The sequence below is a fragment of the Ranitomeya imitator genome, chromosome 1 (genome assembly GCF_032444005.1).
Source record: "Ranitomeya imitator isolate aRanImi1 chromosome 1, aRanImi1.pri, whole genome shotgun sequence".
Classification (NCBI taxonomy): Eukaryota; Metazoa; Chordata; class Amphibia; order Anura; family Dendrobatidae; genus Ranitomeya; species Ranitomeya imitator.
The window spans coordinates 329058575-329080541 of NC_091282.1; the positions used below are offsets into that span (position 1 = coordinate 329058575).

The 21967-nt window shown below is 41.9% G+C and overlaps 1 protein-coding gene across 1 annotated transcript in view; it reads right to left on the bottom strand.

The window, feature by feature from the left end:
- Nucleotides 1–3655: 3655 nt before the first annotated feature.
- MYO18B (myosin XVIIIB) overlaps nucleotides 3656–21967 on the bottom strand; it is a 1113366-nt gene continuing 1095054 nt past the window's right edge. Inside the window, exon 43 of the mRNA XM_069750613.1 lies at nucleotides 3656–3844. Coding sequence (XP_069606714.1) covers nucleotides 3831–3844 — 14 coding nt within the window. The 3' untranslated portion in view covers nucleotides 3656–3830. The remainder of the gene's footprint in view (nucleotides 3845–21967) is intronic.

Consider the following 21967-nt stretch of genomic DNA (forward strand, 5'->3'; position numbering starts at 1 on the left):
TTTCACAAATAAACACAAAAAATTATCGACCTAAATTTGCTACTAACATGAAGCCCAATATGTCATGACACTGGTCAGAATTGCAAAAAAATGACCTGGTCATTAAGGTCAAAATAGGCTGGGTCATGAAGGGGTTAACTTGTGTAGTCTGATAAAATACTGCATTTTCTTCTATCCATCCCCTCCTCTACTCCTATTCTTTCATTAGGTTAGTAAGAAGCAAGGGAAGGTTGGAAGAGCAAATTACTGCAATATCAGACAACACAGGTTCTATTTCTTCTCTGGTGAGATGGATTCTCAAAGTCCTCAGTCCAGAAGAACAGTTGCAATGCAGCACGGACAGATGACAATGGTGCAATGATGTAGACAGGCTGAAGCAATGGATGCTGTAATGGCTGAACGGTAACCAGAGTAATAGAATGCTAAATCATAGCACAGCCAGGAGATTCAGTGAATGGAGATCAAATAAGCAAAATTGGAATAATGACACACCTGGGTAGATAAGAAGGCTCTCTGCAGCAATGTAGAAGAGCTCAGTGATATAGCAGAGAGCAGAGCTGAGCATGTAAGATGACTCAATGTGATGTAGCAGAGACCAGCAAGTTAAAAGAGTATGGTATGTCAACTCAATCACTGTTGCTACGGCATAGACCAGCAATGAAGTCAAGCATGTCAGGAGGCACTTTGCTACAGCAGAGTGGATCAGAGCAACAGAGCTGAATATGTCAGGAAGCACCTTCATAGGTCAGGACTCAGGAGGTACATTGGTACAACATAGCGTAATGCAGTAGCAGAGCTAAATATGTTGGGAGGCACATTTAGTATAGCAGAGGCAATGGAGCAGCAGAGTTGGATGCAACATGTACAGTAGTGTGGAGCATGGCTGTATATGTCTGATGGCACCTTAGTATTGCAGAGTTGAGTAGAGAATCAAAAACTGGAATTCTCAGTCGGTCTTAAAGCATAGCCATGTTATTATTTTTTTCTTTAATCAATAGAGCACATGAAATTAAGCAACTTTATAATATCTCTTACTAGAGAAATCTGTATTCAGTGAAGACACAGTTTCCCAATACTGAGATAGAATCTTATATGCAGCAACCGCTATCTCCTATGTAGATAGGAGGAGGAAGAGAGTGGAGCTTTGTCTCCAGCTCCTCCCTCCTCCCGTTTACATAGAATCTAATCAGTAGCAACTCTTATCACATGCTCTTATTTTCAGGTGTACTATTGATTTATTAAATAAAAATCAAAACGACAGATACTCTTAAGACCTCCGAGGTGCCAGCTAGGTTACCAACCTGGTAACCTTAGTAGCGAAATATGCAGAAGTGTAGGGAGAGCTTTCGAGAGCACTTGGAGAACAGAGAAATATCAGTTGGAGCTGGGACAACAGGGTTTCTTAGAAGTCTGTGAACATGGATACAAGCAAGCTACTTTTTATCGGTGATATACCTCAATCTCAAAGTTGTTAACGGGAATTGATCTAAGCTATGCAATTCATAAGCAGTATGAATCAGAGCCTTGTATGTTTTTTCCTAAAACACCCCAGTGTTTCACAGTAAGCATAGTTTGAATAGTTGGTTAGGGGCTATAGGTAGAGTTGAGACTAATTCAGTGCCACTAGGGTTGAGCGACTTTTCTTTTTTTAGGATCGGGTCAGGTTTCAAGAAACTCGACTTTCTCAAAAGTCGGGTCGAGTGAAATCGGCCGATCCTATAGAAAAGTCGGGGTCGGGGTTGGCCGAAACACGAAACCCAATGCAGTGCAATGGGATACTAATGGTTCCCAGGGTCTGAAGGAGAGGAAACTCTCCTTCAGGCCCTAGGATCCATATTAATGTGTAAAATAAAGAATAAAAATAAAAAATAGGGATGTACTCACCCTCGGACGCGCCCTGGTTCTAACCGGCAGCCTTCCTTCCTAAGAATGAGCGCGTGAAGGACCTTAGATGACGTCGCGGCTTGTGATTGGTCGTGTGACCGCCCATGTGACCGCTCACGCGACCAATCACAAGCCGCGACGTCATGGAAGGTCCTTCACTTGCTCATTTTTAGGAACGCAGGCTGCCGGTTAGAACCAGGGCGCGTCCGAGGGTGAGTATAACAATATTTTTTATTTTTATTCTTTATTTTACACTTAAATATGGATTCCAATACCGATTCCCGATATCGCAAACATATCGGAACTCGGTATCAGAATTCCGATACCAGATCAGAAGATCAGCGACCTCATGGCCGACCCCACACAGGGGTCGGGTCGGGTTTCATGAAACCCGACTTTGCCAAAAGTCGGCGACTTCTGAAAATAGCTGACCCGTTTCGCTCAACCCTAAGTGCCACTCCTATTTAGCTTCTCCCCACATTTCTGTGTATACATCGGGAGAAACCAGACAATGACATGGTGCAGGACACTTCAATTATGATTTGTCTGAAATGTCAGGCTCGGATTCATGCTGACGGTGGTTTGGGCAACATAAATTGACTGAGACATTTCCTTTGAAAGCCCCTATAATAAGAATAGCTTCTAATTTATGTTTACATTTCTTTTAAATTTGTTCTTGTTTTATCTTAAAGCATACCTTGTTTCATAAGAAAATAATTATAGCGCAGAATCCTGCAGGATAATCATTTTTCTTAAACACTCTATTAGCGTGCTTTGAAGATAACCTCCAAAACGACCTGCCCATAGTCTGTGCCGCGGGTTACACTAATAAATATATAATATATTGCATTATAAAAATAATTATATATAAAAATCTAATTATATAATTAGATTAATTTCTGGCTATAATACATTTTCTTATAAACTGTATTAGTGATCTTTGCAGATAACCCGCAAAATGAACTACCCAAAGTCTGTGCTGCAGGTCACACTAATTAGAAAAATAATAATATTGCTCGTTACAATCATTTTCTTGTGAAACTGAAAGTGTGCTTTAAAATCAATAGATCAGCAGCACAATAATATCTATGGCACTCCATTTCTGAGATATGGTTCTAGGTCAATGCAACCTAGTAGTGACATATAGTTACCCCAAGGGAAGAATTTAGTGACATATTGTGCTAGTCTGAGCTAAGCCTGGTACCTATATATCATATTGATGATAGCCCATCTCCTGTGACCTACCTATATTTACAGTTTATACCTGCAAGCTTTGACAAATCGTAACGCCACAAGTTTTTTTATTCTGCGGAGTTGGCATTTGGCTTGTCATAAATTGCACTGTAAGTGTTGTTCTCAGGAAATCATTGTACTTGTGAGGCTTTGTGAATAGTTTTCAGGTTCAGACTCAGCAACATGAGCCAGACTTAGGTTCTGCTTAAATATTTGGACATATACGGGAAATGCAACTGTAACTAGACTTTACTTCTTAAGTAGGTAATTAAATCCACAAGCCTTGTTCTTGTTTTTAACACCTTTGAATTGGAATTTCCAATGCTGGCAAATCCCTGTTATGTCTCTGATTCCCAAAACAAGATTAACTTTGTTGTTTGGTCCTGACTGGGTATAATCAGAGATACGAGATACAGTAAACCTGAGGTAGGTGAATGCATCAAAACAGCCTTCACACCATAAAAGACAAAAACAATAGATCAGGACAATTCCCAATAAGACAATATTTATGTTTCTTTTTTAATAAAGACAACCTAAAGATGAGAAACATATTGCTTTATTTTCAAAAAGCAAACAAATTACCAAACAACATTTTTATTTCCTAGCCATAAATCCATCTTTACAGTCTTACTCTTCTGGCAAACATATCATTTGCATCTCAGGCAGAAGAATCCAAGCGGCCATAGTACATTCTACACCGAACTTGAGATTCCTCAATTTGTAGAATCTAAAAGGTAAACAAAAGTATAAGAATGATGAACACTATGAATTGTCACTTTTCATTTCTTAATTGTCCAAAAATTTTGGAACTCATTTTATAACTCTTTGTAAATTCACAGTATGTATTAAGAACTTGATTTATTAATATTGACTATCAGAAAACATAATGCCAATCTGATTTAATGACCACCAAAAGCCGAAAGAAATGAAACCTTTAAAAATACCACTGAAACCTAACACATTCTGTGTATGATTCCAGCCTAAACATGTCTAAGACAATTTCTCCTTTTGTCTCATTTTGGGTCCCGAAAACATATTTATTACTGGCAATGAAACAAATTGTTATCCGTTTCACTCTTGTGGACTAATATTTTTAATACTTGACCACAGATAGGCTGGGCTCACACTGCGTTAGTGTGACCCTTTTAACGGACTACATTACACCACGGCATAACGCGGTGTAACGAAGTCCGTTAACGCCGCCATTACTTTCAATGGCAGATGCATCGCTAGCGCATGCCCACAATGGGCGTGCGCTAGCGATGTGCCATCATTGAGTGACGGACCCGAGACGTGGGCTGCAGCGTTCCCGGGTCCGTCACTGCTAGCGCAGATGGAGCTAGCAGATGCTCCATCTGCGCTAGCGCTGTGCAAACGTCGGCACTTGCGCTAGTTCAGTCCGTTTAACGGATGTGTTGAACGGACTGCACAACGCAAGTGTGAACTTAGCCATAGTCAGAAAAAATTAAATCTGCCTTTATTCTCCTATTATGGAGTTTAGTTTTCTGGGGGTGCATTTTTGTGCATTATCATGGTATGGGTGCTATTAAGTGCATTCAGAGCTATGGTTTACATCAGCTACATGGGAATAGGCAACAATAGCCTGTATATGATTTATTTACTTCTATAAGAATGTTTTCTTGGCATGCTTTGCATAGATGTTTTTGAGCAGGGAGGGAGAGGAGGTGGGCTGTGAACATCAGTATGGTGGATCCAGTGTTATCCTCTATATATCAAAGAATCATAGAATGTTAGAGTTGGAAGGGACCTCAAGGGTCATCGTGTCTAACCCCCTGCTCAATGCAAGATTCACTAAACCATCTTAGACAGATGTCTGTCCAGCCTCTGTTTCAAGATTTCATTTGAAGGAGAACTCAACACTTCTCACCACCAAAGGCTAGGACAAGCCCAGAAAAGAACAGGGGAATCCTCTGGTTGGCCCTTATGCAACAGTGGGCCACCACCCTCTTATATGAGCAGTAGTTGGCACAATATACCTGGATCATTATGTACAGACATAGACAGAATCTTACCCATTTAACAATCTAGCCAGATTATTGTTATATAAATTTGTGATTGTTGATAGTGTCACATTTGCATGTAGGTTAAAAGTGGGGCTCTGGAGTTGGTTACTGGTGGGCCCTTGGCACCCCTGTCTGACACTGGAGATACAGAATTATCTTTCTTTGTTATCCTATCTGTAATGATAAAGCGACAACTACTGAGAAGTTATCTTTACAGAACATGACGTATGAGCCTGATATTAGGGCTAGGGATAGAGTACAGATAGCAAATAGGAAGCTTTTTTTTATATTAAATCATACTGTTTTAGACAGGTGTGGAAAAAATGCTGCAAAGTAAAAATACCCTCAAATAAGGAAGTATTTATAGTTTACTTTTTATCAACTAATAAAATGCAAGGTGAATGAACAAATTTGGATAAGATGCCCCACTGATGATAGGGCATGTTGGTTAAGTATCTGCGTGTTTTGCTCAGTATTTAGTAAACAAAGAAATGGGCAATGTTTACCACCATAGACACAGTGGCCGAACAAGGAAATTTCATGCTTAGTTCCTTTTGAAAGCAGAAGATATCCAATAGTGCCTTCAGCTCATAACTGACAGCAATCATCAGGACCCAGCTATACCTATCTGCTGTTTGGGAAAGTCTGGCCAAAGTGGTCTCAATGGAAGAATTGTGGTCAAAAGGTCATACAATCAACATATAAACTGATCCAAGTGACTCAACTATGCATGAAAACATAGGAACTGAAAAGCAGAAAAATGGCAGCAAGTGCTCTGGACTGACAAGTCAAAATATGGATTATTTCAGTGCAGCAGAAGACCGTTTGTATGCCAAAGGGCTGGAGAGCATTTCTATAAGTGTCTGCACTAACATTTCCTTGCCAGATTGGGGCTGCATTTCAGCTAATGGAGTAGGGTATTTGCTAAAGATTAAGGGTGTCCTCAATGCTGAGAAATAGACACTTATTCATAATTCAATGCTAACTTAGAATTGTCTGATGAGCTCCAAATATTTAAAAGAAGAACAAGAGGTGCTAGAAGTGATGATGTGGACTGGCCACCACTGAGCTCATCGTCCAGTCTGTCTGGGGAGACAGAAGGTTTTGTACATGTCTACATCCATAGAAGAGTTGTTGTTAGATTTCCACGATGTTTGGAACAACCTTCCTTCCAAGTTCCTTCAAAAACTGTGTGCAAGTGTACCTAGAAGAATCGATGCTGTGAGCCATAATCATCAACATTAACAGAAATAAACACTTGAAATAGATCCCTCTGTTTGTAATGACTCTATATAATATATGAGTTTCACTTTTTGTATTGAAGAACTGAAATACATTTTTTTGATGATATTCTAATTTTGTGAGAAGCGCCTGTATATGCAGTCAACAAACATATGAGTGCAGGCATTAAACTATATATGTGCACTTCAAAAAAACATTGACATAAGCCAGGAATTAATTTACAAATACAGATAAAAACATTAATAATAGCATTAATATTAATGTTTTATCTATATTTAGAAACTAAGAGTTGGAATTCGTCAACATTTTTTTCAAGTATGCCTTTCCCTCTCCAACTAAATTATAATTATGATTCAAGCACTTCTCATTGATTCACATTTCTTTGAGAGGTGTGCTGAAAGTCTATATATTTTTTTCTTTTGTGAACTATATATGTGTGCAGTATAGCTGCATTAAGATTGTGACCTGAGAAGAAGAGCCAAATGATTCACATGTAAAATAGACATGTGATAATTAAATGGTATTTTGTAACTTTATTTGTAGTATGACTATTTTGTTTATCATTCAAGAATTCAATCTTTAGTAAAGATGTATAGATTTGCTCACATATACAGTACAAGAATATTTTTGTTAATTACTTAAAATAATATTTTATTACTATTAAAGCACCATTTATTCCTACTTTGTAAATGATAAGCTTGCATCAATGAACTTTGGCCTTTTGTATTGCATGGATCCATAATTTCCTTTGTTGTGTATTTCAATTATTTCAAGTCACACAACTCATAGAGCAAAGCTAATCTTAGAAACTTGCAATTGCAATGGCTGTTTCATGAATTTGCTGCAGCATGAAGATAAGACCTGGTGTTGCTCTAATTACCACTGTAATTTGGTCACAGCAAATTTAGATGAAAGTCTGTTTATTCTTCCTGTTAAAGGAACTAAATGATCTTATACATGCATGGAAATATTTCATCATTCGCTTAACTCATTAATGACAAGTATTTAGAAAAATGGCCAGAACCAAATGTAAATCAGAGGCATAGTCTGTTTCATTAAAGGATAGTAATATAAAAGCTGTGAAATTCCCCTTTGAGCAGTATTGCAAGTATTTACTTTATAAAGATGATATTTGGCGCTTTATAGATAGCTTTAAATGCTCTAAACTAAGCCTTTTTATGATGAATCCTGGCTCATACACTGGAGATTTTATTCTACACCTTCAGAGAAGCCAATCGGAAATCATTTTAATGAAAGTACCAAAAGCAGCTCCTCTTTGGCTATCTTCCTGCTTCTAGAAATGAAAAGTAGATTAGCAGATCTACCTGCCTGCTCCATTAACTATAGAAGGCACCAATAAAGGCTAAAATTAAGATTTTGACTATAGCTTTATCCTTATGAAAAAAAAATTGTAATCTTTAGTTTTGGTGTAATATAGTGCAATGACTATTAATAGCTAGTGATTCATTTTAAATATAATAGGGTGGTTCAATAGGGTTCTGGGTTCAAATCCAAACGTAGACAACATCTGTAAGGAGTTTGTATGTAGGAAAATTAGATTGTAGGGACAGTGATGCACATTTTAATATTTATTTGACATCCTCACAAATCACCACTTTATCAATTTATCCCACTTAAAGAGGTTGACTGTTGTGAATTCTGTTATCAAACTCCCTCCTGTGGTCATGAATGGTACTTCGGCGAGTTCTGTCCATGGACTCCCTCTGGTGGCTGTGAGTGGAGCTGCTGCTTCTGAGGTTCCTTCCACAGGTGACTTAGTTTATTCTTTGGCTGGCTGCTCTATTTAACTCCACTTAGATCATTACTCCATGCCAGCTGTCAATGTTCTTGTACTGGTTCAGTTCGCTCTTGGATCTTTCTGGTGACCTGTCTACTCCAGCAGAAGCTAAGTCCCTGCTAGTTAATTATTTGTTCATTGTTTTCTTGTCCAGCTTGCTATCATGATTTTGCCTTGCTAGCTGGAAGCTCTGGGATGCAGAGTGGCACCTCACCCCCTGAGTCGGTGCGGAGGTCTTTTTGCACACTCTGCGTGGTCTTTTTGTAGTTTTTTGTGCTGACCGCAAAGATACCTTTCCTATCCTCAGTCTGTTTAGTAAGTCTGGCCTCCTTTGCTGAAACCTGTTTCATTTCTGTGTTTGTGACTTTTATCTTAACTCACAGTCAATATATGTGGGGGGCTGCCTTTTCCTTTGGGGAATTTCTCTGAGGCAAGGTAGGCTTTATTTTCTATCTCTAGGGCTAGTTAGCTCTTGGCTGTGAAGAGGCGTCTAGGCAGAGTTAGGTACGCTCCATGGCTATTTCTAGTGTGTGTGATAGGATTAGGGGTTGCGGTCAGCAGAGCTCCCACTTCCCAGAGCTTGTCCTGTGTTAGTTTAATCATCAGGTCGTTCCGGGTGCTCCTAACCACCAGGTCCATAACAGTACAGCTGGCCAAAAGTGTTAATGCATCTCAATAGAGGGATAAGAGAAGTTCTGAGACCATTTTTTTTTCTCTGCAGTGTGTTTTGTCTTTCTTTTCCGGTTAACCTCTGGGTGGTTCAGGACACAGGTGTAGATATGGACATTCAAGGTCTGTCCTCTTGTGTGGATCATCTCACTGCAAGGGTACAAAACATTCAAGATTTTGTGGTTCAGAATCCGATGTTAGAGCCTAGAATTCCAATTCCTGATTTGTTTTCTGGGAATAGATCTAAGTTCCTGAATTTAAAAAATAATTGTAAACTGTTTCTTGCTTTGAAACCCCGCTCCTCTGGTGACCCCGTTCAACAGGTAAAAATCATTATTTCTTTGTTGCGTGGCGACCCTCAAGACTGGGCATTTTCCCTTGTGCCAGGAGATCCTGCATTGCGTGATGTAGATGCGTTTTTTCTGGTGCTTGGATTGCTTTATGATGAACCAAATTCAGTGGATCAGGCAGAGAAAATCTTGCTGGCTTTGTGTCAGGGTCAGGATGAAGCGGAGGTATATTGTCAGAAGTTTAGAAAGTGGTCTGTGCTTACTCAGTGGAATGAGTGTGCCCTGGCGGCAATTTTCAGAAAGGGTCTTTCTGAAGCCCTTAAGGATGTCATGGTGGGATTTCCCACGCCTGCTGGTCAGAATGAGTCTATGTCCTTGGCCATTCAGATCGATCGGCGCTTGCGTGAGCGCAAAGCTGTGCACCATTTGGCGGTATTCTCTGAGCATAGGCCTGAGCCTATGCAATGTGATAGGACATTGACCAGAGCTGAACGGCAAGAACACAGACGTCGGAATGGGCTGTATTTTTACTGTGGTGATTCCACTCATGCTATCTCCGATTGTCCTAAGAGCACTAAGCGGTTCGCTAGGTCTGCCACCATTGGTACGGTACAGTCTAAATTTCTTTTGTCCGTTACTCTGATTTGCTCTTTGTCATCCTATTCTGTTATGGTATTTGTGGATTCAGGCGCTGCCCTGAATTTGATGGACTTGGAGTTTGCCAGGCGCTGTGGTTTTTTCTTGGAGCCCTTGCAGTATCCTATTCCATTGAGAGGAATTGATGCTACGCCTTTGGCCAAGAATAAGCCTCAGTACTGGACTCAATTGACCATGTGCATGGCTCCTGCACATCAGGAGAATATTTGCTTTCTGGTGTTGCATAATCTGCATGATGTGGTCGTGTTGGGGTTGCCATGGCTACAAGTCCATAACCCAGTATTAGATTGGAAATCAATGTCTGTGTCCAGCTGGGGTTGTCAGGGGGTACATGGTGATGTTCCATTTCTGTCTATCTCATCATCCACCCCTTCTGAGGTCCCAGAGTTCTTGTCTGATTACCGGGATGTATTCGATGAGCCCAAGTCCAATGCCCTACCTCCGTATAGGGATTGTGATTGTGCTATCGATTTGATTCCTGGTAGTAAGTTTCCTAAGGGCCGACTGTTCAATTTATCTGTGCCAGAGCACGCCGCTATGCGGAGTTATATAAAGGAATCCTTGAAGAAAGGTCATATTCGCCCGTCGTCATCACCGCTGGGAGCAGGGTTCTTTTTTGTGGCCAAGAAGGATGGTTCTTTGAGACCTTGTATTGATTACCACCTTCTTAATAAGATCACAGTCAAATTTCAGTACCCTTTGCCGCTGCTGTCTGATTTGTTTGCTCAGATTATGGGGGCTAGTTGGTTCACCAAGATAGATCTTCGAGGGGCGTATAATCTTGTGCGTATTAAACAGGGCGATGAATGCAAAACAGCATTTAATACGCCCGAGGGCCATTTTGAGTACCTGGTTATGCCATTCGGGCTTTCTAATGCTCCATCTGTGTTTCAGTCCTTTATGCATGACATCTTCCGAAAGTACCTGGATAGATTCATGATTGTATATTTGGATAATATTTTGGTCTTTTCGGATGATTGGGAGTCTCATGTGAAGCAGGTCAGAATGGTGTTCCAGGTCCTTCGTGCGAATTCCTTGTTTGTGAAGGGGTCAAAATGTCTCTTTGGAGTTCAGAAGGTTTCATTTTTGGGTTTCATTTTTTCCCCTTCTACTATCGAGATGGACCCTTTTAAAGTTCAGGCCATTTATGATTGGACTCAGCCGACATCTGTGAAGAGCCTGCAGAAGTTCCTGGGCTTTGCTAATTTTTACCGTCGCTTCATCGCTAATTTTTCTAGTGTTGCTAAACCGTTGACTGATTTGACCAAGAAAGGTGCTGATGTGGTCAATTGGTCCTCTGCGGCTGTAGAGGCTTTTCAGGAGTTGAAGCGTCGTTTTTCTTCTGCCCCTGTGTTGTGCCAGCCAGATGTTTCGCTCCCGTTTCAGGTCGAGGTTGATGCTTCTGAGATTGGAGCAGGGGCTGTTTTTTCGCAAAGAAGTTCTGATGGCTCGGTGATGAAACCATGTGCCTTCTTTTCTAGAAAGTTCTCGCCTGCTGAGCGCAATTATGATGTTGGCAATCAAGAGTTGTTGGCCATGAAGTGGGCATTCGAGGAGTGGCGACATTGGCTTGAAGGAGCCAAGCATCACGTGGTGGTCTTGACGGATCACAAGAATTTGACTTATCTCGAGTCTGCCAAACGGTTGAATCCTGGACAGGCTCGATGGTCGCTGCTTTTCTCCCATTTTTATTTTGTGGTTTCGTACCTTCCGGGCTCTAAGAATGTGAAGGCTGATGCCCTGTCAAGGAGTTTTGTGCCTGACTCTCCGGGTGTTCCTGAGCCGGCGGGTATTCTCAAAGAGGGGTTAATTTTGTCTGCCATCTCCCCTGATTTGCGGCAGGTGCTGCAGAAGTTTCAGGCTGATAGACCTGACAGTTGTCCAGCGGAGAAACTGTTTGTCCCTGATAGATGGACTAGTAGAGTTATCTCTGAGGTTCATTGTTCGGTGTTGGCTGGTCATCCTGGAATCTTTGGTACCAGAGATTTGGTGGCTAGATCCTTTTGGTGGCCTTCTTTGTCACGGGATGTGCGTTCTTTTGTGCAGTCCTGTGGGACTTGTGCTTGGGCTAAGCCCTGCTGTTCTCGTGCCAGTGGGTTGCTTTTGCCCTTGCTGGTCCCGAAGAGGCCCTGGATGCATATTTCCATGGATTTTATTTCAGATCTCCCTGTCTCTCAAAGGATGTCGGTCATTTGGGTGGTTTGTGATCTCTTCTCTAAAATGGTCCATTTGGTACCCTTGTCTAAATTGCCTTCCTCCTCTGATTTGGTGCCATTGTTTTTCCAGCATGTGGTTCGTTTGCATGGCATTCTGGAGAACATCGTCTCGGACAGAGGTTCCCAGTTTGTTTCGAGGTATTGGCGGTCCTTTTGTGCTAAGATGGGCATTGATTTGTCTTTTTCTTCGGCTTTCCATCCTCAGACAAATGGCCAAACCGAACGAACTAATCAGACTTTGGAAACATATCTGAGATGCTTTGTTTCTGCTGATCAGGATGATTGGGTGTCTTTCTTGCCTCTGGCTGAGTTCACCCTTAATAATCGGGCCAGCTCGGCTACTTTGGTTTCGCCTTTTTTCTGTAATTCTGGTTTCCAACCTTGTTTCTCTTCAGGGCAGGTTGAGCCTTCGGACTGTCCTGGTGTGGATACTGTGGTGGAAAGGTTGCAGCAGATTTGGACTTATGTCGTGGACAATTTGACATTGTCCCATGAGAAGGCTCAACATTTCGCTAACCCCCGGCGCTGTGTTGGTCCCCGACTTCGTGTTGGGGATTTGGTTTGGTTGTCGTCTCGTTATGTTCCTATGAAGGTTTCCTCTCCTAAGTTTAAGCCTCGTTTCATTGGTCCGTATAAGATTTCTGAAGTTCTCAATCCTGTGTCATTTCGTTTGGCCCTTCCAGCTTCTTTTGCCATCCATAATGTGTTCCATAGGTCGTTATTGCGGAGATACGTGGCGCCTATGGTTCCTTCCGTTGATCCTCCTGCCCCGGTGTTGGTTGAGGGGGAGTTGGAGTATGTGGTGGAGAAGATTTTGGATTCTCGTATTTTGAGACGGAAACTCCAGTACCTGGTCAAGTGGAAGGGTTATGGTCAGGAAGATAATTCCTGGGTTTTTGCCTCTGATGTTCATGCTGCCGATCTAGTTCGTGCCTTTCATTTGGCTCGTCCTGACCGGACTGGGGGCTCTGGTGAGGGTTCGGTGACCCCTCCTCAAGGGGGGGGGTACTGTTGTGAATTCTGTTATCGAACTCCCTCCTGTGGTCATGAATGGTACTTCGGCGAGTTCTGTCCATGGACTCCCTCTGGTGGCTGTGAATGGAGCTGCTGCTTCTGAGGTTCCTTCCACAGGTGACTTAGTTTATTCTTTGGCTGGCTGCTCTATTTAACTCCACTCAGATCGTTACTCCATGCCAGCTGTCAATGTTCTTGTACTGGTTCAGTTCGCTCTTGGATCTTTCTGGTGACCTGTCTACTCCAGCAGAAGCTAAGTCCCTGCTAGTTAATTATTTGTTCATTGTTTTCTTGTCCAGCTTGCTATCATGATTTTGCCTTGCTAGCTGGAAGCTCTGGGATGCAGAGTGGCACCTCCGCACCGTGAGTCGGTGCGGAGGTCTTTTTGCACACTCTGCGTGGTCTTTTTGTAGTTTTTTGTGCTGACCGCAAAGATACCTTTCCTATCCTCAGTCTGTTTAGTAAGTCTGGCCTCCTTTGCTGAAACCTGTTTCATTTCTGTGTTTGTGACTTTCATCTTAACTCACAGTCAATATATGTGGGGGGCTGCCTTTTCCTTTGGGGAATTTCTCTGAGGCAAGGTAGGCTTTATTTTCTATCTCTAGGGCTAGTTAGCTCTTGGCTGTGAAGAGGCATCTAGGCAGAGTTAGGTACGCTCCACGACTATTTCTAGTGTGTGTGATAGGATTAGGGGTTGCGGTCAGCAGAGCTCCCACTTCCCAGAGCTTGTCCTGTGTTAGTTTAACCATCAGGTCGTTCCGGGTGCTCCTAACCACCAGGTCCATAACAGTTGTCCACCTTTGAGAACATTTTGTTCTTACCTAAATGCGTGCAGTTGGGGCTACAAATCATCTTTGCAACTAGGTTTAAATAAATCAAGTACCAGTGACAGATAATACTCATGCATACCCATATTCCTGAGGAAGCGAGACAATTTTCACGCAAAATGCGCATCGGGGTATATGACCGAGGGCTAGACGGGATCCAGCAACACCAATGGGTAATTATTCCCTTTGTTTTCTGTAGTTTCTCCAATATAGGAATGACAGGCATATAGAGCTACTTAGCAATTAATGGAGTGACGGTGCCATGACCTGAACAGAATACTTTGCATTTTACGCTAATTACATATATTCGGGCACTTGTACATGTCACAAGGCTATTATCAGCAGCTTTACTACCTGTGCTTGCCATCCCCTTCTCTTTTTCCTGTCTTATATGAAGCCATTTATTACACATATGGATTTTTTCACTGAATGATGTACATGAAACCCATGTTATGTTCTGTCTAATATTTATTACCTATGTATGGATTTTCAATAAAAATCACAAATTGGTATTTTAGACTCTATGTTCTCCTGTTTAAGTAGGTTTAAATAAAAATGGTAAACCGTTTGACTCCTATAACTTCGGTTTTGCACTGTCTATTGTAAGACAAGTTCTTCTTATGTACTTGTTAATGCAGCTTTCTTACAGTTACTGTATCTAGTCCATAAAATGTCTGGTAGTTGAGGAGTATGTGACCAGACCTGTACATCATCCTTGTCCAATAGAAAAGCAGTATTCTAATGTGAGGTTTTCAATTGGACAAGGTTGTTGAACAAGGTTTGTCACATGCTTCACTAATAGTAGCCATTTTATGGACTGTGAGCTATGCAGTCTGTGAGGAAATCTGCACTAACAAGAGCATGTCAAGTAATAATAATCTTTATTTATATAACACCAACATATTCCGCAGCGCTTAACAATTCAACATTTTATGTACAAGTCACTATGGAAGAAAGTCCAGACTACGCAGGTGGCTTTCTCTTATATGACGTGGTCCATTCAAGACAGACTGTTTCTTATAAAGAGCCGCCTGCATTTAAAGGGAGCCTGACTGCTATACAATCATAAAAAATCCCTTATTGAAGGCAGCCCACATTACAAAGACAGACTGCTGGTATAACAATTGCATTTAGTTTTATATTTATTGGTTTTTATTATAAATAATTTGAACCTATATATATTTTGTTTTACGCAGTCAACAATGCCATGTAAAAATAGCATGACAAAGTTACGTACTACAGAACAGAGCATTAAGCAAGAAGACTGACATATCCTGAAAGTAATACAGCCAGAGAGGAGACAGGTCACTTTTCTGTTAATGTAATGGAACCCACAGTGTAGGAGCTAATGAGGGAAGAAATGAAAAATCTGTAATGAAGAGGAATATTTAGCAGGATACAAATAGTATGCAGAAAAACGCAATGCATCAAACGTCAACTCAACCTTGCCCTTCAAGTAAATGATAAAGGACGACAAATTAATGAGGAATATAGAGCAGTTGGTTAATTGAATGGGCAAATGAAACCAGTTTAAATGGCTTCTTTGGATGACCAACATACATCTTGCAGTTCCCTAGGTGTTATAGAACAATAGACCCTTTCGGTAAACACAGGCAGAACATGGTAACTAAGATATATAGATTTCCTAAAAGACAGATTTCCATCTATTTTTATTATGTGAAAAATGTCACATAGAGTTAAAAGAAAAAAGTTGAAAGTGTGCTGTCAAACATAAAACCCTGACTATTTATCTTCTGCTGTAGCTTTACACAACTAAGTGTGACATTTTGTTCCAGAACCTATTAATATTATATACATCGGATACGTTTTATAGCTCCTTTAGTATTTGGGTGTATGCAAGTCCTGCGGAAGCCTCTGCCAAGTAAGTGAACTCAATGTTGGCTAATGAGGCATGCAGTATGGCTTTTGTCAGCCTGCTGCAGATAATGAATAGATTTAATGAGATGGACAAGAAATGGAAAATATCAGTCAGGTGAGACACAAAATCACTTTATAATGGAGCCATATATTCTTTCTAAAGTTTTCCGTGATGGTGAATTTGTCTGTTTCTTAATATGCCCCACTCTTTACCTGTATGCCATTTTCTTCTTATGATGTGTCTGCCCTTAGCAAAAAACAGAAACTGATGATATTTGATTCTCAATATATGAATTTTAATATGAAGGCTTTCATAATAGAAAATTCTGGTGGTTTAAAAGTGTACTTATCATTTGAGTTGACTTTCCAGAAAAGGTCCCATTTGTATATGAGACACACCAATATTTCTGGCCATTATATAACTTGCTCAACAGTTTTCCTCCCTATAAGCTATTTCTATATTTTTCAGTTGTCTCTGAACTAGTGGGTGGAGAGTATCTGCTATGATGTTTTCCATATACAATACACAAAGACATGAGGGATTCCTGTTCTCCTGTCTCTTTGTTGTACCAGAAAGCAGCAGTAGCAGCATGGAGGGCATTATACAGCATTGCTGAGCAGTGTAGCTGTGTAGCAATGTGTGGAGATAAGCACAAGACAGCAGCAGCACAATTTCCCAGTGTCCGTGACTCAATCTGCTCCTTCCTCCTCCACCCACCTCCCTCTCTATGTAGTCCACTAGGAGCTGTTGTCACACCTCACTGAAATAGCAGTCCATGTTGTTTTGCCCAAGATAGATTTACATTGTTTTAGAATTATGAATTTAGGCATCAAGAAAAGAGGGTAGTGAAGAAGTGACACATAAGTGAAAAAATTGGGAAAAAAGTAGATTTCTCTAATAAAATATACTACAAAGTTTCTTATACTCACTTGTACTATTGCTTAACGAAAACTTTGCTTGAAATGATAGTGGCCATATAATCAAACAGAAATCGGCCTCAATTTACATTTTCTGACCACCTTAGCTGCAAGATCTGTAGTCTTTTCATTCTGCTTTATTTTTAAGGCCTTAACTATTCCAATATGTGATCATCATTTAAAGAGGATCTTTCACTAATGTTTTCATGTTGAACTGAACACAAAATGTAATAGTAGCTGCTGAGTGGAATAAAACATTAGGCTTATTTATAATTTCATCTCTCCATTGCGGACACATTAGCAATCAAACTATTTGGCACCTAATGAATTAACTTTTGTTACATTCAAGTTGGTAGGGGCGTGCACTTCTTCTACCTGTATGATGTGCAACAACCGTAAGCAGGCAGCAACAAACTGGAGAAAGAACATGACTGACAATAGACACCGAGAAACATGTAAGCTTCTGCATGTTATTCTTTCTCCGGCATGTTGCTGCCTGCTTATGGTCAGCGTCATACACATGCCCACAGTGAAAGAGGTATTTGGATGCTGTCCATTATGCCACCCTATACCACAATCCTGAGAGTAGGTACAGTGTGACTTTCCCTCATAAAGGCCACATCATCTCCAGCTATAGACTGGAGGCTGAAATGGAGGTCTATCGTCTTCAACAATGAGTCCCTCTTTTGCCTTGAATGCAATTATGAACAATACAGTCTATCACTTTAAAACACAGGTTGCAGCCAGGAGATGTGTGAATGGCGTGAATATGCAGTGGTAGTATAATACAAGAGACCTCAGCACCAAAAAAGGTGCTTCTGTCTTCTTTGAGTTGTGGTATTGTCTATTATACAATAGGATTATAATCCTTTCCTTAAGGGCATACAGTTGTGTAAAAAAATTGAATGCCACATTTTTCACACAAATGTACTTCCTTGGAGCTGTGTTGCTTTTCACAAATTTGTATTTTGCAGTGACAGTGGCAAAACCACTGCTATAGAGAATTAGGACAGGGTAGGCAGGCAGGCAATTCTGAGACTGCATTCACTCATCCATTTGACACGACTGTATGCTCTCCCTTTTTTCATTGTGTTTCATAAATATATGTGAAATCATCCATGAAAAACATGATTCCATGTGTGAGATCAGTGAGTCTCAGATTATGGACGAGGTTACACTTGCAAGTGCAATTCGAGAAACTCGCGTAACTTTTTCGTATCAATACCCAGCACTGCCGCCGGCCCTCGGGACTGGAACATGTGGCTGCATGTATTTCTATGCAGCTGAACGCTCCGGTCCCAGGTGCAGCGCCAGGTATTGATGCGAGAGACTCGCGCAAGTTTCTCGCATTGCACTAGCAAGTGTGACCCCGGCCTAAGTCCTTTTCTAATCCTTGTTTGTGGATCAGAATCAGCCATTTAAGTCTATAGGATCCCATGAAATACAAGTGCAAATCAAAAGCCTTCCAATTTGCTTTACATTTTACATTTATGTTTCACAGATCTACTATTTACTGATAAATTATAAAAGAAAGTGAAAACGTTTCTACATGGAGGCAATATGGATGACACATGAGAAAACAATGGTTCAGGATAAAACTCACAAGGGAGTATGAATAGGGCCTAACTTTCGATGCCGCTAACTGCGATAAATTTAAAGATTTTTTTCAAATGCCATTATTTTATCCCATTTCTTCCCCTTGGTAGCGTTATGCTAGGTTTTCTTTCTTTTTTGGAAATTTGATTTTCCTTGTTTACAAATGTAGAGAACTCACCCTGGTCTTTTGTACATTTTCTGGAGTGAATAAATTACTCTGGGGGCCATTTATTCAAATTAGCCTTGTATTTTTATATATCTTAGGGCTCATCCAGACGTCACTTTTTCATGGACAAGTTCTACCCATTTTTCACATATCGTATCCAACATAGCCTATGGTTTTTTTTGCCAACTTGACCTCAGTTTTTCATGGACAAGTTCTATCCATTTTCCACATGTAATGTGCAACATTGTCTATATTTTTTTGCCGATTGAGTTCTGCACACCAAAATATGAACACTTGTCTGATTTTGATTTGAGTCACAGATCAAAATCTCAAATGTAAGTCTATGGATCTATGCAAAAAAAATCAGAAAGTACTTAGTTGCCATTCATGTGCAGGAGAATATTGAGAACATTTCTCACATGCAAAAAAATCAAATGAAATTCTAAATCTAACACACTGAGCAAACACTGATGAAAATTGATCCGTTTTTTGCGTATGAGAAATATCACTGACTTTTTCATGAACGTCTAACAGGATGACTGTTAATGATGATTAGTGTTGAGCATTCCGGTACCGCAAGTATCGGGTATCGGCCGATACTTGCGGTATCGGAATTCCGATACCGAATTCCGATACTTCCCGCGTATCGGATACCGGAATCGGAAGTTCCCAGAATTCAAACTGCACGCAGCAGCCAATGAGGAATGAATGGAAGTGTGGGCACATCCTGTTTAGCATGGTGGGCATGTAAGTACTGGCAAGGATGTGATTGACTGCTGAAATGATGTCACTCTGCACTATAAAAAATGCTGCCGCCATTTTGCGCTCACTCTGCTGTGATTTCATTTAGGGACAGGACGCTGTGTTCTAACTGAGGGCCAGTTGAGATAGCTAATTGCTTTATTTTGCTTTTCCAAGGCTAATTTAGCAAACGCTGTGTGTTCACCTTGCTCTTGCCTTGCAGCGCTGTTTTAACAGCGTTCTGCAAGGTCTCTGTGTGTGTGTGTGTGTGCAGCTCACTCTGTAGTCTGTGTGCAGCCATATACCCGGTTGTATTCAGCTCAGGGGGGGTTCACACTGCCTCATACAGTTCTATCCATTGTCCTTTTTTGCTCATAGTGCAGCCTGCTGAGTATTCAACTCAGGGTAAGTCACTGCCTCATACCGTGAAAAAACTTTTCCTTTTTTTCAAATAGTGCAGCCTGCTGAAAATTTTTCCAAAAATTTCCTATTAGTGTCTTTCCACCCGTCTCCAGCTAAATAGTGGAAAAACACTACATAGGATAACCTAGAGGAGGGTTTTTGGGCCTTGCAGCGCCGTTTACGGCTGTCTGCACGGTCTCTGTGTGAGCGCAGCTCGCCCTGTAGTCTGTTTGCAGCCACAGCTGGTTGGATTCAGCTCAGGGTGCGTTACTGCCTCATACCGTTAAATAACTTGTCCTTTTTTTGAAATAGCGCAGCCTGTTGAAATTTTTTTTCAAAAATTTCCTATTAGTGTCTTTCCACCCGTCTCTAGCTAAATAGTGGAAAAACACTACATAGGATAACCTAGAGGAGGGTTTTTGGGCCTTGCAGCACCGTTTACGGCTGTCTGCATGGTCTCCGTGTGAGCGCAGCTCGCCCTGTAGTCTGTGTGCAGCCACAGCCGGTTGGATTCAGCTCAGGGTGCGTTACTGTCTCATACCATTAAATAACTTGTCCTTTTTTTGAAATAGTGCAGCCTGTTGAAAATTTTTTTAAAAATTTCCTATTACTGTCTTTCCACCCGTAAATAGTGGAAAAACACTACATAGGATAACCTATAGGAGGGTTTTTGGGCCTTGCAGCGCCGTTTACGGCTGTCTGCACGGTCCCCGTGTGAGTTAAACTCGCTCTGTAGCCCGATCTGCAGAAAAAAAAAAAAAGTAAAGTTCACCAAATACCACTTAACACTTGTGTAGGCCACATTTTATAAATAATAAAGTCTAGTCCACACTTTACAACATTAGTGTTTCTTACACCTTTTAGGAGGAGCATTTCAGGAATAAGCACACTAAGGCCTTAGTACTTTTCTGCTTATCTTTATCTGTCAACCAAGATGAAGAGGGCAGGGAGTAAGGCACGTGGGCTGGGCGCGGAGCAGGGAGAGGAGCAGGGAGAGGACGTGGTGATTCTGTGCCTGCTGCGGGCACCGGTGACTCATCATCACTCAGTTTCAGCAGGGAACAGTCCTTCATGCGCAGCTTTGTCGGAGAGCGCCGTGCACCGCTGCTGCGTTAAGATCAAATTGAAGCCGTTGTCGGATGGATGGCAGCTAACGCATCGGCATCGACTTCAATTAGTGCCACATCCTCTCAGGTACAGACCACTGGAGAGCAGCCATCTGTCTCTTCACCACCTGCCAAATTGGCCAGGCAGTCAGAGAGTCCAGGACAGGAGCCGTCTCTACTTCTGTTCTCTGAATCTGTTGGCTTGGAAACAGGGGGCCAGCCAAGCAGCATTGGAGAAATGGAAGAAGAGGAAGTGTGCAGTGATGCCCAACAGCTTTGTCTCTCTAAATCTGAAGAGGCGGGTGGGCCAGTGCCTGCGGTGACCACAGCGCAGTACGCATCTGATGATGAAACTCAGGTGCCGCTTTCTGGTGCGTACTGTGCTGCCGAGACTACCCAGGAGGAGCAGTTGGTGGCAGAGGGTAGTGGAGATGATGAGGTCGTTGACCCATCGTGGTGTGAGGAACAGGAAGGTGGTGGGAGCAGCTCTGAGGAAGAGATTCCCCTTACGGGCCAAAGAGGGAGAGGGAGGGGGAAGACTGCGGAGCCTGTAGCCTCCACTTCGGCACCCGTTAGGAGCCTGTCTCTTTCAAAAGCCAAAAAGGGCGCTCCCAAGACTTGCAGTGCCTGGTCCTTTTTTGACACAGTTGCAGATGACATTTGTTTTGTCAAATGCAAGCTGTGTCATCAGAAAGTCAAAAGAGGTAAAAGTGTCAGCAACCTCAATACCACAAATATGTGGAAACATGTGCGGACCAGGCACGCGGTGGAGTTACAAAAACACACTGAAGACGTAGGCCAACCAACAGCGGCAGCTACCACCTCTTCAGCTCGTGTTGCCTCTTCCTCCAGCTCATGCACAGCTGGTTTGGCTTCCTCCCAGGATCGCCATGGAAGAACCTCTGGCACTGTTGTCCAGAGACCTAGTGTAATTCCACCCACAGCACCACATTCCCAGTCATCCTCACACTCCCAGTCTACTGTACAGCCATTGGTAGTACAGGCATGGGAGAAAAGGAGGGCATTCTCGGCCAACCACCCCTGAGCACAGGCTCTGAATGCAGGCATTGCCAAACTTCTGTCCCTGGAAATGCTCTCATTCAGGCTGGTGGAGACTGACAGCTTCCGTGACTTGATGGCATTGGCAGTCCCACAGTACAAGGTGCCCAGCCGCTTTTACTTCAGCAGGCAAGCTGTCCCTGCCCTGCACAAGCATGTGGAGGGACACATAAAACACGCGCTACTGAATGCCGTCAGTAGCAAGGTCCACCTCACCACCAATGCGTGGACCAGTCAACATGGACAG